This window comes from Notamacropus eugenii, chromosome 7 (genome assembly GCF_028372415.1).
Source record: "Notamacropus eugenii isolate mMacEug1 chromosome 7, mMacEug1.pri_v2, whole genome shotgun sequence".
In the NCBI taxonomy this organism is placed as follows: Eukaryota; Metazoa; Chordata; class Mammalia; order Diprotodontia; family Macropodidae; genus Notamacropus; species Notamacropus eugenii.
Genome location: NC_092878.1, coordinates 20368212 through 20382485, shown reverse-complemented (window position 1 = coordinate 20382485; position 14274 = coordinate 20368212). Strand labels below are relative to the sequence as shown.

The 14274-nt window shown below is 37.0% G+C and overlaps 1 protein-coding gene across 9 annotated transcripts in view; it reads left to right on the top strand.

Annotated features, from left to right (window-relative positions):
* Window positions 1-3609: 3609 nt before the first annotated feature.
* Window positions 3610-14274, top strand: part of DPH6 (diphthamine biosynthesis 6) — a 479427-nt gene continuing 468762 nt past the window's right edge. For 6 of the 9 annotated variants that reach the window (XM_072622998.1, XM_072622997.1, XM_072623001.1 and 3 more), the window contains exons 1-2: window positions 3613-3742; window positions 8716-8810. In XM_072622998.1, coding sequence (XP_072479099.1) covers window positions 3720-3742; window positions 8716-8810 — 118 coding nt within the window. In that variant the 5' untranslated portion in view covers window positions 3613-3719. Of the gene's footprint in view, window positions 3743-3941; window positions 4097-8715; window positions 8811-14274 lie in introns of those variants that run through there. The other 3 variants (XM_072623006.1, XM_072622999.1, XM_072623000.1) reach the window with 3 other exon arrangements.

Here is a 14274-nt window from a genome sequence, read left to right as displayed (position 1 = left end):
ATAAGAAAGATTATTCTGGCAGCAATGCAAAGAGGAGGGGAAGGATGGGAATAGGAAGGCCCGTTTGAAAGACAATGCAATAATCTAAGCAAGGGCTTATACCAGGTGGTGGCAATAAGAATAAAAGGGAGGGGAAGGATACATAGATGCTGCAGAAGTGGAATGGACAGGGTTTGGTAACTAACTGGTTATCAGGAGAGTTAGGAAAGTGAATCATCAGAGATTAACTCCAGGATTTTCAGCATATATGATAGGATGAATCATGGTGTTGTAGACAAAACTAGCTATCCAATGGATGAATAGGTTTAAGGAGAAAGATAATGAGCTTTGTTTTCAATATCCTTGTTTCTGTAAGTGGTTTATCAGTGAAAAGGAAAAGATTGTAGCTGGATAGAGTATAATGGCTAAGGAGTCATTTTAGTATTGGAGTGAATTGAGTAATGTCAACCCTGGAAACAAATGACCAATGCATCAGAGAGTAGCTGCTGTTAACTATAAAAACACCAAAGCACTCACATAGGTTATCAACAACCACAGTTAACTTTGAAAAATAAATTAAAATTAAAAAAATAAAACCAAAGAGATAATAGCAGTTCTAAGCAAAAAGCTTTCTTTATTCGGTTGGAAGAGGGAAACTACACACATGTGCGTGGTCCTCCTTGGAAACCTGCTTTAGTGTGGACAGATCTCCAGTACATATTATGGTGGCTATGCAGTGAACTGGAGCCCTGACAATGAGGGGGACCAGCAACAATGAGACAAGTTTTAGTCACAGCAGGGCTTTGTGACTGGAACACAGGTACTGCAGGTGTTCAGAGCTTAAGATTTGGCTGTGGCTGAGTTCATCCAGGGGGTGAGCTCAAAGGATTGTTGTTATGCCAATCTCAGGGCACAGCTTGCATGCTGGGCCTGAGCTCTGGAAACAAGGGTGTCTCTTAATAGTAAAAAGACAGTAGAATAAAGAAAGGGGTGGTCTTGACATGGTGATCCTGACAGTATGTTGTAAGCATCTGGGAATGAGTTGGTGGAGTGACAGACAAAACAGGAGGGGAATGGGGCAACAGTCTGATGGTCAACAAGCATTAATTAAGCATTTTTTAAGTGCCAGGCACAGTGCTAAGCTGGTGTTGTTTGTCTTTCATTCTAGAAGAGGACCATGACATCAGGGATGTGATTCCATGACTTGCAAGTGAATTAGATTTACATGAGGGAGGGTTGTGCAAAGTCACCAACCTCACTCTCTCTTCCAGGGTCATCTATGCCCAGTGGCAAGACATAGATCAGGTTGCCTGAAGATGGCCCTAGATGCAGTGTGGGACCTTTTTGAAGCTAAGTAAGGTCTTTCCCTGGTCTCAGTTTGAATGAAGCAATGCCCATTCAGTGATTAAGGCTAGGTAAGAAATGAGGGAAAGAATGACCTTTTACCTAGTCAAAAAGTCTGAGTTTCTGGATAAAACAGAAACAATTTCTATTTATGCTCACTCTAAGCCATCAAAACCTGAACAATGACCAAGTCAGGCTTGGGTTGGCAACTACTGTTGGCCAATCAATAAAGGCCAGAGTGATTTGGGTTTAAGGTATGATCCTTACAAAAGAAATCTAGCCAGTAAACCCCAAGATAACTTGGAAAGTTTCAACAATCAAAATTTACATTCCTTCGAACAGAGCACCTACAGGACAAAGGTATGATACTCTACATGGACAGAGGAAGAGGAAGAAGGGAGGGAAGGAGGGAGGACAAGAAAGAAGGATCTGCATTATTTCTGGGAACTGGTCAGTTAGGTCCCCAATGGGACAGCTACTACTACTCACAGGTTGCTTCTCCTTTGCTCTCAAAGAGGATGGTGACATTAGGAAGGTGATGCCATGACTTGCAAGAGAATTGGATTTAAGTGAGGGAGAGCAGAGCAAAGTTTTCCTCTCTCTTCTGGAGCCATCTGGGTCCAGTGGCAGGATATTGATCAGGACATGGAGATGGGGCCCATGTCACAGAGTAAAGACATGTATATAAACAATCACAGGAGAAGCAGGAAGGTCAACAGCTAATAGAAGTTTGGAAGTTTAAAGCAGAATCATAATCACCCCTGAGAATCTAGGGACAGAGGTTCATTTGGTGATACACTTGAGCCTCTACCAAAAATTCCCAAGTTATTTAACATTTTTATGTGCTCTACAACTATTACTCAAACCCTATCAGAATATTTGTACGTAGTCGAGTTCACATATGGATTCTAGTCCCAGCTCTGTCCAATCAAAATGGGAAGTCCCATTGGCCCACTTGCCCTCTCCTATCTCTGTACCTTTGCTCACATCACTCTCTGTATGTGGGAAAAAATCTCTTTTCTCTTTCTCTATCTCCTTTTTCCAAAGTCCTTTCTTTTCTTCTTTCCTTCTTCTTTTCTCCCTACAGGTAGGAGCCACCCGTAAAGCCTCCTTTAATGTAGGAGCCACATCTTCCACAGTGCTAAGCACTGGGAATGCAAATGCTATACAACAGCTAATCCCTGACCTAAAAGAGCTTACATCCTAATGGGAAAAAAACACACAAAGAAAGCTTAAGAGGAGAGGGAAATCATGAATGTATCCAGCTCAGTTCATGAATGTATCCAGCTCAGTAGCAAAGTATAAAGTGAGGCTTGCAGAGGGTTGGCCTGGATACTGTTGCACTTTGGAAGATGTGGGAGGAGTCATCCAATCAGAGGGAGGGAATGAAGAAAGGAGTGGGCTGATTGTTACATTTTCAGAGTGAGCAGTTACACCTGGGAATGGTAAACTGTACAGATTAGGGCATATTTTGTGGTTTGTCTCCAGACGCCCTTAAATAAGATGCTTTACATCTTAAGTTTTAAAAATGTGTCAGAGGGCTTTTTGTGGGGATGGTGACCTCCCCCATTTCTCACACGCACCCACAGTTTGCACATAGTTTGTCTACTTGTTTGCACGTTGTCTTTCCCATTAAACTGAGACCTCCTCAAGAGTAGGGACTGCTCTGTTTTGCCTTTCTTTGTACGCACTGCCTTTACCAAAGTACTTGACACACAGTAGGAGCTTAATAAATGCTTGTTGACTGACAGTAAAGCTAGAGAGCTGGATTAGACAGCTTTAAATCTCTCTTAACTCCGTGATCCTATCAATCTGTCGGTCTCACTATTTACATAAGTTGTATGTAATATAAATTATATTATAATTATATTTATTAAAATTTATATTATAATAATTTATCTTATTACAGGTGGGGGCAAAGAAAAAGACATTGGCGGGGGTGGGGGGACGGTTATGTTTAGAGTGATATAGCCCTATGTGCATTTAAAAAAAGTCAGATGTGAGGTCTGACCCAAACGGGCTCCGAAGCCTCCGCGCTAAGCCGGCCTCTAGCTCTGCAGGCTTCGCCCTTCCTTGGAGGCTTCTTTGCCCTCACTTAGGTGACTACAGCGCCTGAAGAAAAACCCAAATCACCCTTTCCGGGGACGAAGGAGGGCCCCCCAGGGCAGTGAAGGCTTAACTCGCCCTCCTCGGCGTCTCGGCAGGCCGGGCGAGCAGAGGCGCGGCAGGGGCGCGGGGGCGGCCGCGGGTTCCGAGCAGGCGGGGCGGGCCGCACTCCGGCCGCGGGTCCTCGGCCGCGAAGCGGAGGCAAGGACCCCTCCCAGGCGGAAGCGGCGGCGCGAGTTTCCAATCCTCCCTGGCCGCACGTGTGCAGCGCGGACGCCGGGGACCCTGACATGAGGGTCGCGGCTCTGATCAGGTAACGTGGCCCCCGCCGCGGCCTGCCTCCACCCCACTATTGGGCAGAAAGCGGCTGCCTCGCCGGCCCGCGGCCTGCTGTCTATCCTGCCCTACTCCCAGACCCGGTGCCGCGTCGGAGTCCGCGGCCGGAGCTGGGGCTTAGGCGGAGACCGGAAGAGGCGGAGCCTCGGGGCCGCCTCTCGTGCCCGGCCGGGGGGCTGCCTTACCCTCGTGGGCCCCGCCCCCTTCTGGTTAATTTCAGGTCCCTTACTTTTCCCGCTGTCCTCCTCTTCCTCCTCTCTAAATCTTTCTCCCCTAACCCTCTCCTATTCCCGTCCTTTTGGGGGCAGCTAGATAGAGAAGTGGATAGAAGGTAAGGACCTGGAGTCAGGAAGACCCGACTTCAAATCCGTCTGGGACCCTGTGCAAATCACTTAATTAATGTTGGCCTCACTTTCCTCTTCTGTAAAATGGGGATAATAATAGCGCCTACCTCCCTGGGTTGTTGTGGGGATCAGTTGTGGAATTGTAAAACACCTGACACGTAGTAAGCGCGATGTAAATGGCTGTGAAATATAAATTAAATATATATTTAATATATTTAAATATATTTTATTTAAATATTGTTTAATATATTTATATATAATAAATACAAACAAATGTTAAATATTAATTTAAAATGTAAGTTAAATGTAAATTAAATATACATATAAATTAAATATAATTAGCTGTAATTATTATTATAGAGCAAAAGGTAACAAAAAGGCACTTCCACTAAGTATTCTTACACATACTGATTCCCGTGTTGATATGAAATTTGGAATCATACTGCACATCAATACTATTATACAAAGAAATGTCTTAGATTTGTTGGAGTTTAGTGGAACACTGAGCTAATTCCTTATCCCGCAGATCAACTGGGCATAATGGTAAAGTAGAAAGAGTCTTGGACTTTGAATTAGAATATATTTCTACATTCAAATCTCTCCAGACCTCATTAACTCCTTGAATGGCCTTGGTCAAGTCTTAACCTCTCTCTGCCTCAGTTTCATTTTTAACGTAGGGTTGGACTAGCTGATCATCAGGGTTCCTTTGAACTCTGAATTTTTCTATCATATGAGTCCTGTTTATTTCTTTAATTTGTAATAGTATATAACCATACCGAGTACTAACTATAACATAACCATTTGATTAGTTTATCTTAGCGGGAAAGCAATAAAAATGATTTAATTCCATTCTACAACTGTTCAATTTGAGATTTTTTTAGCTCGATAAAAGGATAAATAAAGTGAATGGAATAAGTCTTTGAAAGTCTAAGATGGAGGTCACTTCTTGGTTCTCAATTTCTGCAGAAGAAATGTGTAAAGGGAAATAGGTCTGAAATGGAGCAAAGGAGCATTCCAATTATTAACAACAGTTGGAACAAACTACCAAGACTTAAAAAATAGATTGACCAATACTCTTTGTCTCAGAAGATTTAGTTATTATTAAATCAGTTAAAAGTCAGAAAGAGGAACCAGATAATCTTTGTAGGCTTTCAGCACTTCAATTTCCATGATCATACTAAAAATGGGAAATTTTATTGAAACTTGTCATGAATTGAACATCTAGTCCTTTGATTACCCAGACTCATCAAAATGACACATTTGGGGAGAATTTCATATTAAACTATTATCTAAGATGGATGTTTATCCTATTATATCACCTTAGCTAGTTTCCAAATAAGACACAAGTGTTTACTTTGGTAATTATATATAGGTTAATTTTGTCAGTCCCTTCCATGCATAGTCATCTCATGTGTTGCATTATGGCTTAAAATTTGACATAGTAACTTTTAAATACAGATATTCTATATTACATCTTCAAAGTTCTAAAGTGTGATTTGATTGGTTTATTTGCTGCCTAAACAATATGATCAAAAATGTAAATTCCAGACAAGACAAGCTTTAAGAAACTAAAGTTTCTCCGACCAGAATACAAATTAATTATGCTGTTACTTTGTCAGTAGTTTAACTGTATTATCTCATTTTCTTCACTTAGCTTTTAATCTTAGTATTCTTTTGTAACTATGGGTTTTTGCTGTTGTAACAAATGATAAAAATAGTAACATGTAACAGTAAAAATTCATTGCCTGTGAGATGATACTGACATACTTTAAAGTGCTCCTAGTGCAACATTGTGACTAGTTTGTCTTCTAACCAAGGAAACTTCCACCAGTTTTGATATGACCCCTTTAAACCTGGAGATCAGATTTTCTCCCTGTTTCACTGAGTTGGCTGCATTCCACATGGGCATATGAAAACATGTTTGGGTAAAGATCTGCCTTTAGGTTATGGAATTAAAATGATTGGTTTTTTTTTTCAAGATAAGATAATTAACTGCTGCATTAATATTATACCAAATATATTTTATTATTTTTAATTCCTGATGAGCTAGAGAGCCATAATCTGGAACAATGACTAGACTTTGTTTTATTCTTATACTGTTACTTAGGGGAATAAAAAAAAATCAGCTTTCCAAAAGTGTAATGTAAAGTAATTTCATTTAAAATGAAATTTTGCCCTGAATATTGGTAAAATAGAATCCTTATAGGGCACACACATGAAAATATGGTTATTGCCATAAATAATACACTTTAAATACAAACCTATAATTGATGCTAAAGATATGTGCTACATATATACTAATTTCTATAATAAACTTACATTTTTAAATGTGTTTTTGGTAAAAATTTATATTATATTCTAAGTATTATGTTATATTTTAACATTATTCCATTGTGGTGATTATATTACATTTTTTATTAACCATTAGGCAAAATAATATAAAAATTTAAATTTAATTGTAGCATGATACAAATATTCTGGACAATGTAATTTCCATCGTGAATTTGTATTGTATATGTGTTACAGTAAGAGCAGTGTTGTATAATGTACACATCTTTGAACTTGGAGTCAAAAGACCTAGGTTCAGGCTCTGGCTCTGCTGTTTTACTAGTTATATAAACTTTGGCAGATCATTTAAATATTTCTAACCCCCAGTTTTCTCATCTGTAAAATGGAAATAGTAATGCAGTACCTGCCTTATTTGATAGGGTTTTGAGGAAGTTCAAAGAAGATTATGTAAATTACTTTGTAACTATGTAGTGGTGTATGAACGTTAAGGTACTGTTAGAAAATCTGTTTCATACTTAGTAAAACATGGGTACAGGGAAACCATTTAAAATAAGACTTTGTTTCCTGGACTAAAATGATAGAAGAAATCCGTATTTCAGATGAATTGTTAGGTTGCATTTGTTTACTGAGTATTTAGTTGGAACTTAAAGATGAAGTACTGTCCCTTTGGTAATAGATGAAAGGTTAACTAACTCTTTTGTCCTGGGTATAGTTTTACTTCTTGATGAATTGCCCTTTGCTGCTAGGTTAGCACTCAGTAGTGTCTCACACAGCACCTTATCTGAGTGCCTGGTACCTAATAAATGTTTGTTTATCAATTGATTGATTATAGTTGTTTAAAAGTGGAAAGCTAATTGAGTTATTTTGGTATCAGTCTTCTGATAACTTGACTAGCCTTTGTTAGATTCTAGAGGTAGATTCTAATTTTGGTTATATAGCCTCTGATCTATAGAATCTCATCTCAAGCATTCTTTCAAATGAGAATGGGGATAAAGACTAGGTCAAGAGTCAACACCCTTTTTATTTCATGATGTCATGGGTATACTGGCAGTCCTAAGGCATGAATAAGTGGGTAGGACAGTGATGAGAGAGAGAAATAAAGGAAATAGAATAGATGAGAGAGAATCATGGTGAGCAGAATAGGTCAATATAGTGGAGGATGGAAAAATGCCACCTCCTTCCCCCCCACCTTCCCCCTCCATCAACTTCCAGATTGCCACTTCCTAGCATATTGTCTGGGCACAGTGATTTGTGTTTGACTATGGTGGGAGCCAGGGGTGGAATTGGAACTGAAATGAATAAGGTCCGTATACTGTATTATCAGGGCAGTGTACTCTAGCCTGCTCTTAATAGTGCAGAAATAGAAACATTAACAATAATAATTGATGCCTTATATAGGTATCATATATATAAGTATAAGACCTCATGTATGTACCATATATATGCATATAGTATATATGTGTGTGTGTGTGTGTGTGTGTGTGTGTGTGTGTGTGTGTGTGTGTATACCTTATATGGTGTTTTAAAGTTTGGGAAGTACTTTACATACAAGATTCCCTTTAGCCTTACAATTGCTGACTGAAGTAGGTACTACTGATATAATTATCCCATTTTACAGCTGCAGAAACTAAGACTTGCTGTGGTCTAATAACTTGCTGATTTTCTCTTCAAACAGCTAGTATCAGATCTGAGCAAGGCTTCCTGACTTCTGGGGCTCTAGCCACTAACCTAACTGTTGATAGTGTATAGCTTCCCATCTTTACATGTCATCAGTATCAACTATTGTAAATTTATAGTAAATGGGCACCTTTTGTGAGTTCTCAAATACAGGGTATTTGAAGGCTATCAGTTGTTAGATTTTATTGTAGTGAGATGAAAAGTAAGTTGATTTTCTGGTTTGGGGCTATTTTGATTTTTTTAACTTTTTAAGGGAAATTTTACTTAAGGAGCATATGTGATAAATATTTAACTAAATTTTTTAAAAATCAAGATTTTTGTTTATCAAATATTTTGTACATTAAATAAGGCTACTGACAAATAAAACACCTACCAGATTTAGTTTAGAATCTAAAATCTTGAGTGTTTTTAGAAATTATAATGGCAAATCATTTCATGTGTGTGCTTCAACCTTAACCATCCAAATTCAAGTGCTTAGGTTCTATATAATTTAAAAATTGCATGTTTTATATATTTATTCTAATTCAGATGCAGTCACTGAAAAATTATGAAAAGTTAAGCTAAATATTTTTGCTACACTTAGTTTTAGTTATCCTTTAAGTAACTGTATCATATAACTATTACTTTTTTTTTCCCTCAGTGGTGGGAAGGACAGCTGTTATAATATGATGCAATGTGTAGCTGCTGGGCATCAGATTGTTGCTTTAGCAAACCTAAGACCAGCTAAAAACCAAGGTAAGATTATAGCATTATTTCTTTTTTTAGTTATCCAAAATGAATCTAGGTTTTTTTTCAGACGTGTGTGTGTGTGTGTGTGTGTGTGTGTGTGACTCAAAAATAACATAAACGGTAATCATTTAGTCATCATTTTTAGTTTTATTAGCCGACACTATGGAATGGAATGTGATCACTTTTTATGTGGGATAACAGAATGGTGTCAAGTAGGTAAATGAGATTTAGGAATAATCCCCAAACTCATTTTAGTTATTTGCTACAATTTTCTCCACAACAAAACGTCTTCTCTGAGCTGTTTAAAAAAAATTTGCAAAAGTGAGTGTTTTGAATTTCACCAATCCACCCAGTGAATGATATATTCAGAAGGTAATAGGAACAGAAAAAAAGCATCTCTCCAACTCCATCTTCCACTACTTCCTTATACAGAAATTTTAATTAGCTCTATCCCTTTACCATTGCCTGTACATGTCATACTTAACCGAATCCCTCCTCCCTTGAAATCCAAATCTGACACTTAATGGCTTAATTCAAGGCTCTTCTTTTTAAAGAAGCTTTCTTGATTAACTCTTCTTCTAGGATGATCTTTTTCTTTTTTTTTTAATATTCCCTTATGAGTTTTATATTCAGTTTCTGCCACGTGTCATTGACTTGCATATATTGATTTGAATTTGTTTTCTGGTTTGTTATTTATATTTTTATGCCCCAACTATACTGTAGGTTTCTTCAGGCTAGGGATTGTAACTTCTCGGATCATAGGATTTAGAGGATACAGAGACCCATAAAAGTAAATTGATATGCCCAAAGCACGCAACTACTAAATAGCTGAGCCAGAATTGTAATCCAGGTCCTTGGAGTCCAAGTCCAAAACTCTTCTATTTCCCATAATATATGGTAGATAGTGCTTCACATGTGGTAGAAGTTAATGAATGTCTTTGGCTGATTTACTAGAATGACTGAAAATTGGTTGAAATTTTTTAGTCCAGCATCTCTGTTTTGGGGTAGTGCTGGAAATTATGTAGAAAGGTAGACAACAACTAGCCAGCTATAGGGCTGACTTAGCAGAGGTGTCATTGTGAGGGACGTGTTGCTACTGAGGGGCTTTGGGAATTGATAATAACTGTTCCTCTAGGCCCAGCCTCTTCTAGATTTAGAGATGACATTCAGGTCCTGACTCAAACCAAGAAAAAAAGATAATATTTTTTAATTTTGTGGTTATTGATCTTCAAGCCTGCCTTGAAGGGAGGGGAAGCAATTCACAAGTATTTTTAGGTTTAAAAACGATATTTAATAAAGCTGTCTTTTTTCCTAGCACCTAGTTTATTTTAGATTTCTATTGTGTTTTTAGTTTCACTAAACTTTTGCAAGAACATGATACAAAATTATTTGAACAAAATTACTTTCATTTTTGTATTTAAATGGTCAGTGGTAAGTGGGAGGGGGAAGTTGACAAGTGCCTTAATAGGACCAAAAAAAAGTTGACAGAGTTATAGGAAATGGGGAGATATAAAGAGGCCCAGAGCTCTAGGGAAGCAGATTTGGAAATGGGCAACCAGTGGACATAGGGGTGATTGGAACTTTCATCATTATCTCTAGAATAATGATCATAAAAAATCCTTAATTAATGTTGGAGACTATGCAGAACAGATTTGATGGGCACAGTCTTTATCTTATAGGGAGAAATATATGGGCAGATATACTGTGGACAAATATCTATTTGAACATAAATACAGGTTGTCCCCAAAATCTCAGTGTGGCTATTAACACTTAAAACTGTGTTATGACTTTTGGGATAACTTGCATTATATAAGAACATGAATGGGAAAAATGAATATTTACAAAATATACAAATAAAGAAAGTGAACTTCTTAGACTGAGGGAACTTTCCAGACTTCTTACATTATTTTAGGTTCTGGAAGACTGCAGAGGAAAAATTTAGGAGTTTAGCCTTCTTCAATGTAGAGTCTTAGGCAGAATTATTTTGTATCCTAGTCTCAGGACAGATATTGTCATTCTTCAGATTTCAGGGAGAGATGATTTTATAGTAGAAATGTGAAATGGTTCATTCATTTATTCATTCAACAAACATTTAATAGTTGCTTACTAGGTGCCAGGTACTATGCTAGGGGTTGGAGATGCAAAGACAAAAAGTGAAAGAGGTAAGTTAATAGACAATCTATTCTAGACAGAGTATATACTTTGGGGGCCAAAGAGGTACGTGACAAATAGAGTTGTTTGTATCTTAACCAAGATCCAGCAGGAAACTATTAAAGCTTTTTGAGCATGGAAATGACATGATCAGACTTGTAATTTAGGGACTTTAATTTGGCAGCTATGTAGGGGATAGATTGGAGATACGGAGAATGTCCTAGTCCAGAAGTAACGAAAGGCTGAATGAGGATGGTGGTTGTGTGAGTGGAAAGGAGACTGATGTGAGAGGTGTTGTGGAGCTAGAATTGAGAAGCCTTGATTGACTGCAGATGGACAAAAACTGTTACCGTAACTCATACATCAAAAACAAGAAGTCAGATTTTCCTTCATTTCTACTGTTTGTCAAACAAGGAAATCCATGTGCTATTTATGGTCAGATCAGTCAGTTGTATTTTTCAAGGCAGAGATAGAGATTATCATTTAAAGCTACAGATACTTTGCAATGTTTTCCCCCCGTGGAAAAATTTATGTATGTATTATATCATGTCACTAGCACATGATCTCTTATTTTTTTGTGTCTCAGGAGCATTCGAGATAGGATAACATGCAAGGAATGAGTGAACAAAAAGAAGTACAAAAACTGATTTTTTAAACTGGTAAGAAGTCAAGAGAAAAGTTAAGGAATACGTGCTATTAGAATAGTATCAGTATAAAATTTTTTAAGTCAGACTATTCACATTCAAACAAAGGATAAAAGATGAAGGTAACATTGTAAAGTATGGGTGAGGATTCAACTCATTTTGATTTCAGCTAAGAAAGAAGACTCAATTTGTCAGGGAATAAAAGATAGAGTGAATATCTTACTGACTTCTTTCTTCCCAAGCAAGTTTTCCATGGAGCATAGTAAAGGGTAAGTAGCAGAGATGGCGACAGAGTCAGAGCAATTGGAGTGAATTCATGTAGCTGAGTTTTCAAGAGTTAATGTGGAAATGACTTTTTTCCCATCAATAAAATGGACTCTTGTTGTAACATTCATAAAACAATCCTGTTAATTCTGGGCTAAGACATTTTGTGGCAAGTTAATTGAGGTGCTCCAGGCAACAGTGGAGCCTTTTTGGTTTTATTTGATCTCATACTAACTGTTGTCTTCAAAGCCTCAATTAATAAAGTAACATGATAGTCAGGGACTAGATGGAACATTAAAAGAAATTGTGTTCTTACTAAGTTAAAAAAACAAAGCTGTCATACTAACACCTAGATTTTTTTCCCCAATGACTCAAAATTCTTTGTATGAATTCATACAGCTCTGCCTTAAAAAGTAAGTGTATTTTTAGATGTCATATGAAGTAGGAGTGAGTACATCTTGTTTTTTCATTTAGGATAGAAATTGCAAAGTAAGGAATTCATAATAATGGAGTAATCTAGAACTTAACTTTATGGATTCAGAAACTCTGAACATAAAATCTAAATGTTATCCCATTTATTTTTTTACATCATTTTACCGAAGATAATTATATTTGTAGGTTTATTGTTGTGTACTCAGGTTATTTTACAAATAAAAATTCAAATGTAAATCTTACAAAGGAGAGTAAGAGACTTATTATGTTTTATTTAGGTCTTTGATTATTTTAGACTTTTAGTTTATGGGCTTGTTATTGGGATTAATTTTTAAAAATCAAAATAGAGATTATAATACTATGTTAGACATATTTGTGTAACGCAGCTTATCGTGTACATATAATTTGATGGTGAAAAAAAGGAGTTAGCAAGGAGTGCTGATTCCAATTGGTGATGGGGTCCTAATTTTTGAATTCTGTCTGCAAGACTTTTTCACATTTTGTAGAAAGGTTGTAGACTATTTAAATTTGTGTGGTGTCAGTAAAGTGGCACAGTTGGAATTGCTTTTCTATAAACAGGGTGGATCCATAAGATGTATAAACACTTTTTTAGTAACTTAGTATTTTTCCAAGGCTTTTTTTTTTAACAAAAGAATATATACACAATTTGATATATTTGGCATTTAAGGTTATATTTCTTTTTTAAAAACTATTTATTTATTTTTATTTTTCAACATTCACTTCTGTAAGATTTTGAGTCTTAAATTTTCTCCCCTTCTTCCTCCCCTCTCCCCAATCTGATACAAGCTCTATTTATACATTCATATTAAATATATTTTCACATTAGTCATGATGTAAAGAAGAATTAGAACTAATGGGGGGAATCATGAGAAAGAAGAAACAACAAAAGAGAACGAGTGCGAATAGTGTACTAATCTGCATTCAGATTCCAAAATTTTTTCTCTGGATGAGGACGGCATTTTCCATTGTGAGCCTATTGGAGTTGTCTTAAGTCCTTGCATTGCTGAGAAGAGCTAAGTCTATCAACATCAGTACTCTAACACTGTGGCTGTTACTGTATACAACGTTCTCCTGGTTCTGCTCATTTCACTCAGCATCAATTCATTTAAATCCAGGTTTTTCTGAAGTTGGCCTACTCATCCTTTCTTATACCACAATAGTATTCCATTGCATTCATATATCACACTTGTTCAGCCATTCCCCAATTGATAGACATCCCTTCAATTTCCAATTCTTGGCCACCACAAAAAGATCTGCCATAAATATTTTTGTATATTTGGGTCCTTTGCCCATTTTTATGATCTCTTTGGGATACAGACCTAGAAGTGCTATTGCTGTGTCAAAGGGTATGTACTTTTTTATAGCCCTTTGGGCATAGTTCCAAATTGCTCTCTAGAATGGTTGGATCAGTTCACAACTCAACCATCAATACATTAGCATTCCAATTTTCCCATATCTTGTATTATATTTGGAGGTTTATTGTTGTAGCAAAACCTATTTAGCCGTGTTGCAAAAGAAAACAGACAAAAATGAAACAGCCAAGAAAAATAAATTGTCAGCATCTGCATTGAGAAGTAAAGGTGTTAATTTGCATTCAGATGCCATCAGTTCTTTCTCTGGAGGTGGAGAGCATTTTTCATCATAAGTCCTTCAGAATTGTTTTGGATCATTGTTTTTCACAGTTAATCATCATACAATATTGCTGTTACTGGGTACAAAGTTCTCCTGGTTCTGCTCACTTCACTCTACATCTGTTCATCTAAGACTTTCCAGGTTTTTCAGAAATCATCCTGCTCATCCTTTCTTATACCACAATAGTATTCCACCACAATCATAGACCACAACTTATTTTGCCATTCCCCAACTGATGGACATCTCCTCAATTTCCAGTTCTTTGCAACCACAAAAAGAGCTGCTCTAAATATTTTTGTACTTATAGGACCTTTACCTTTTTCTTT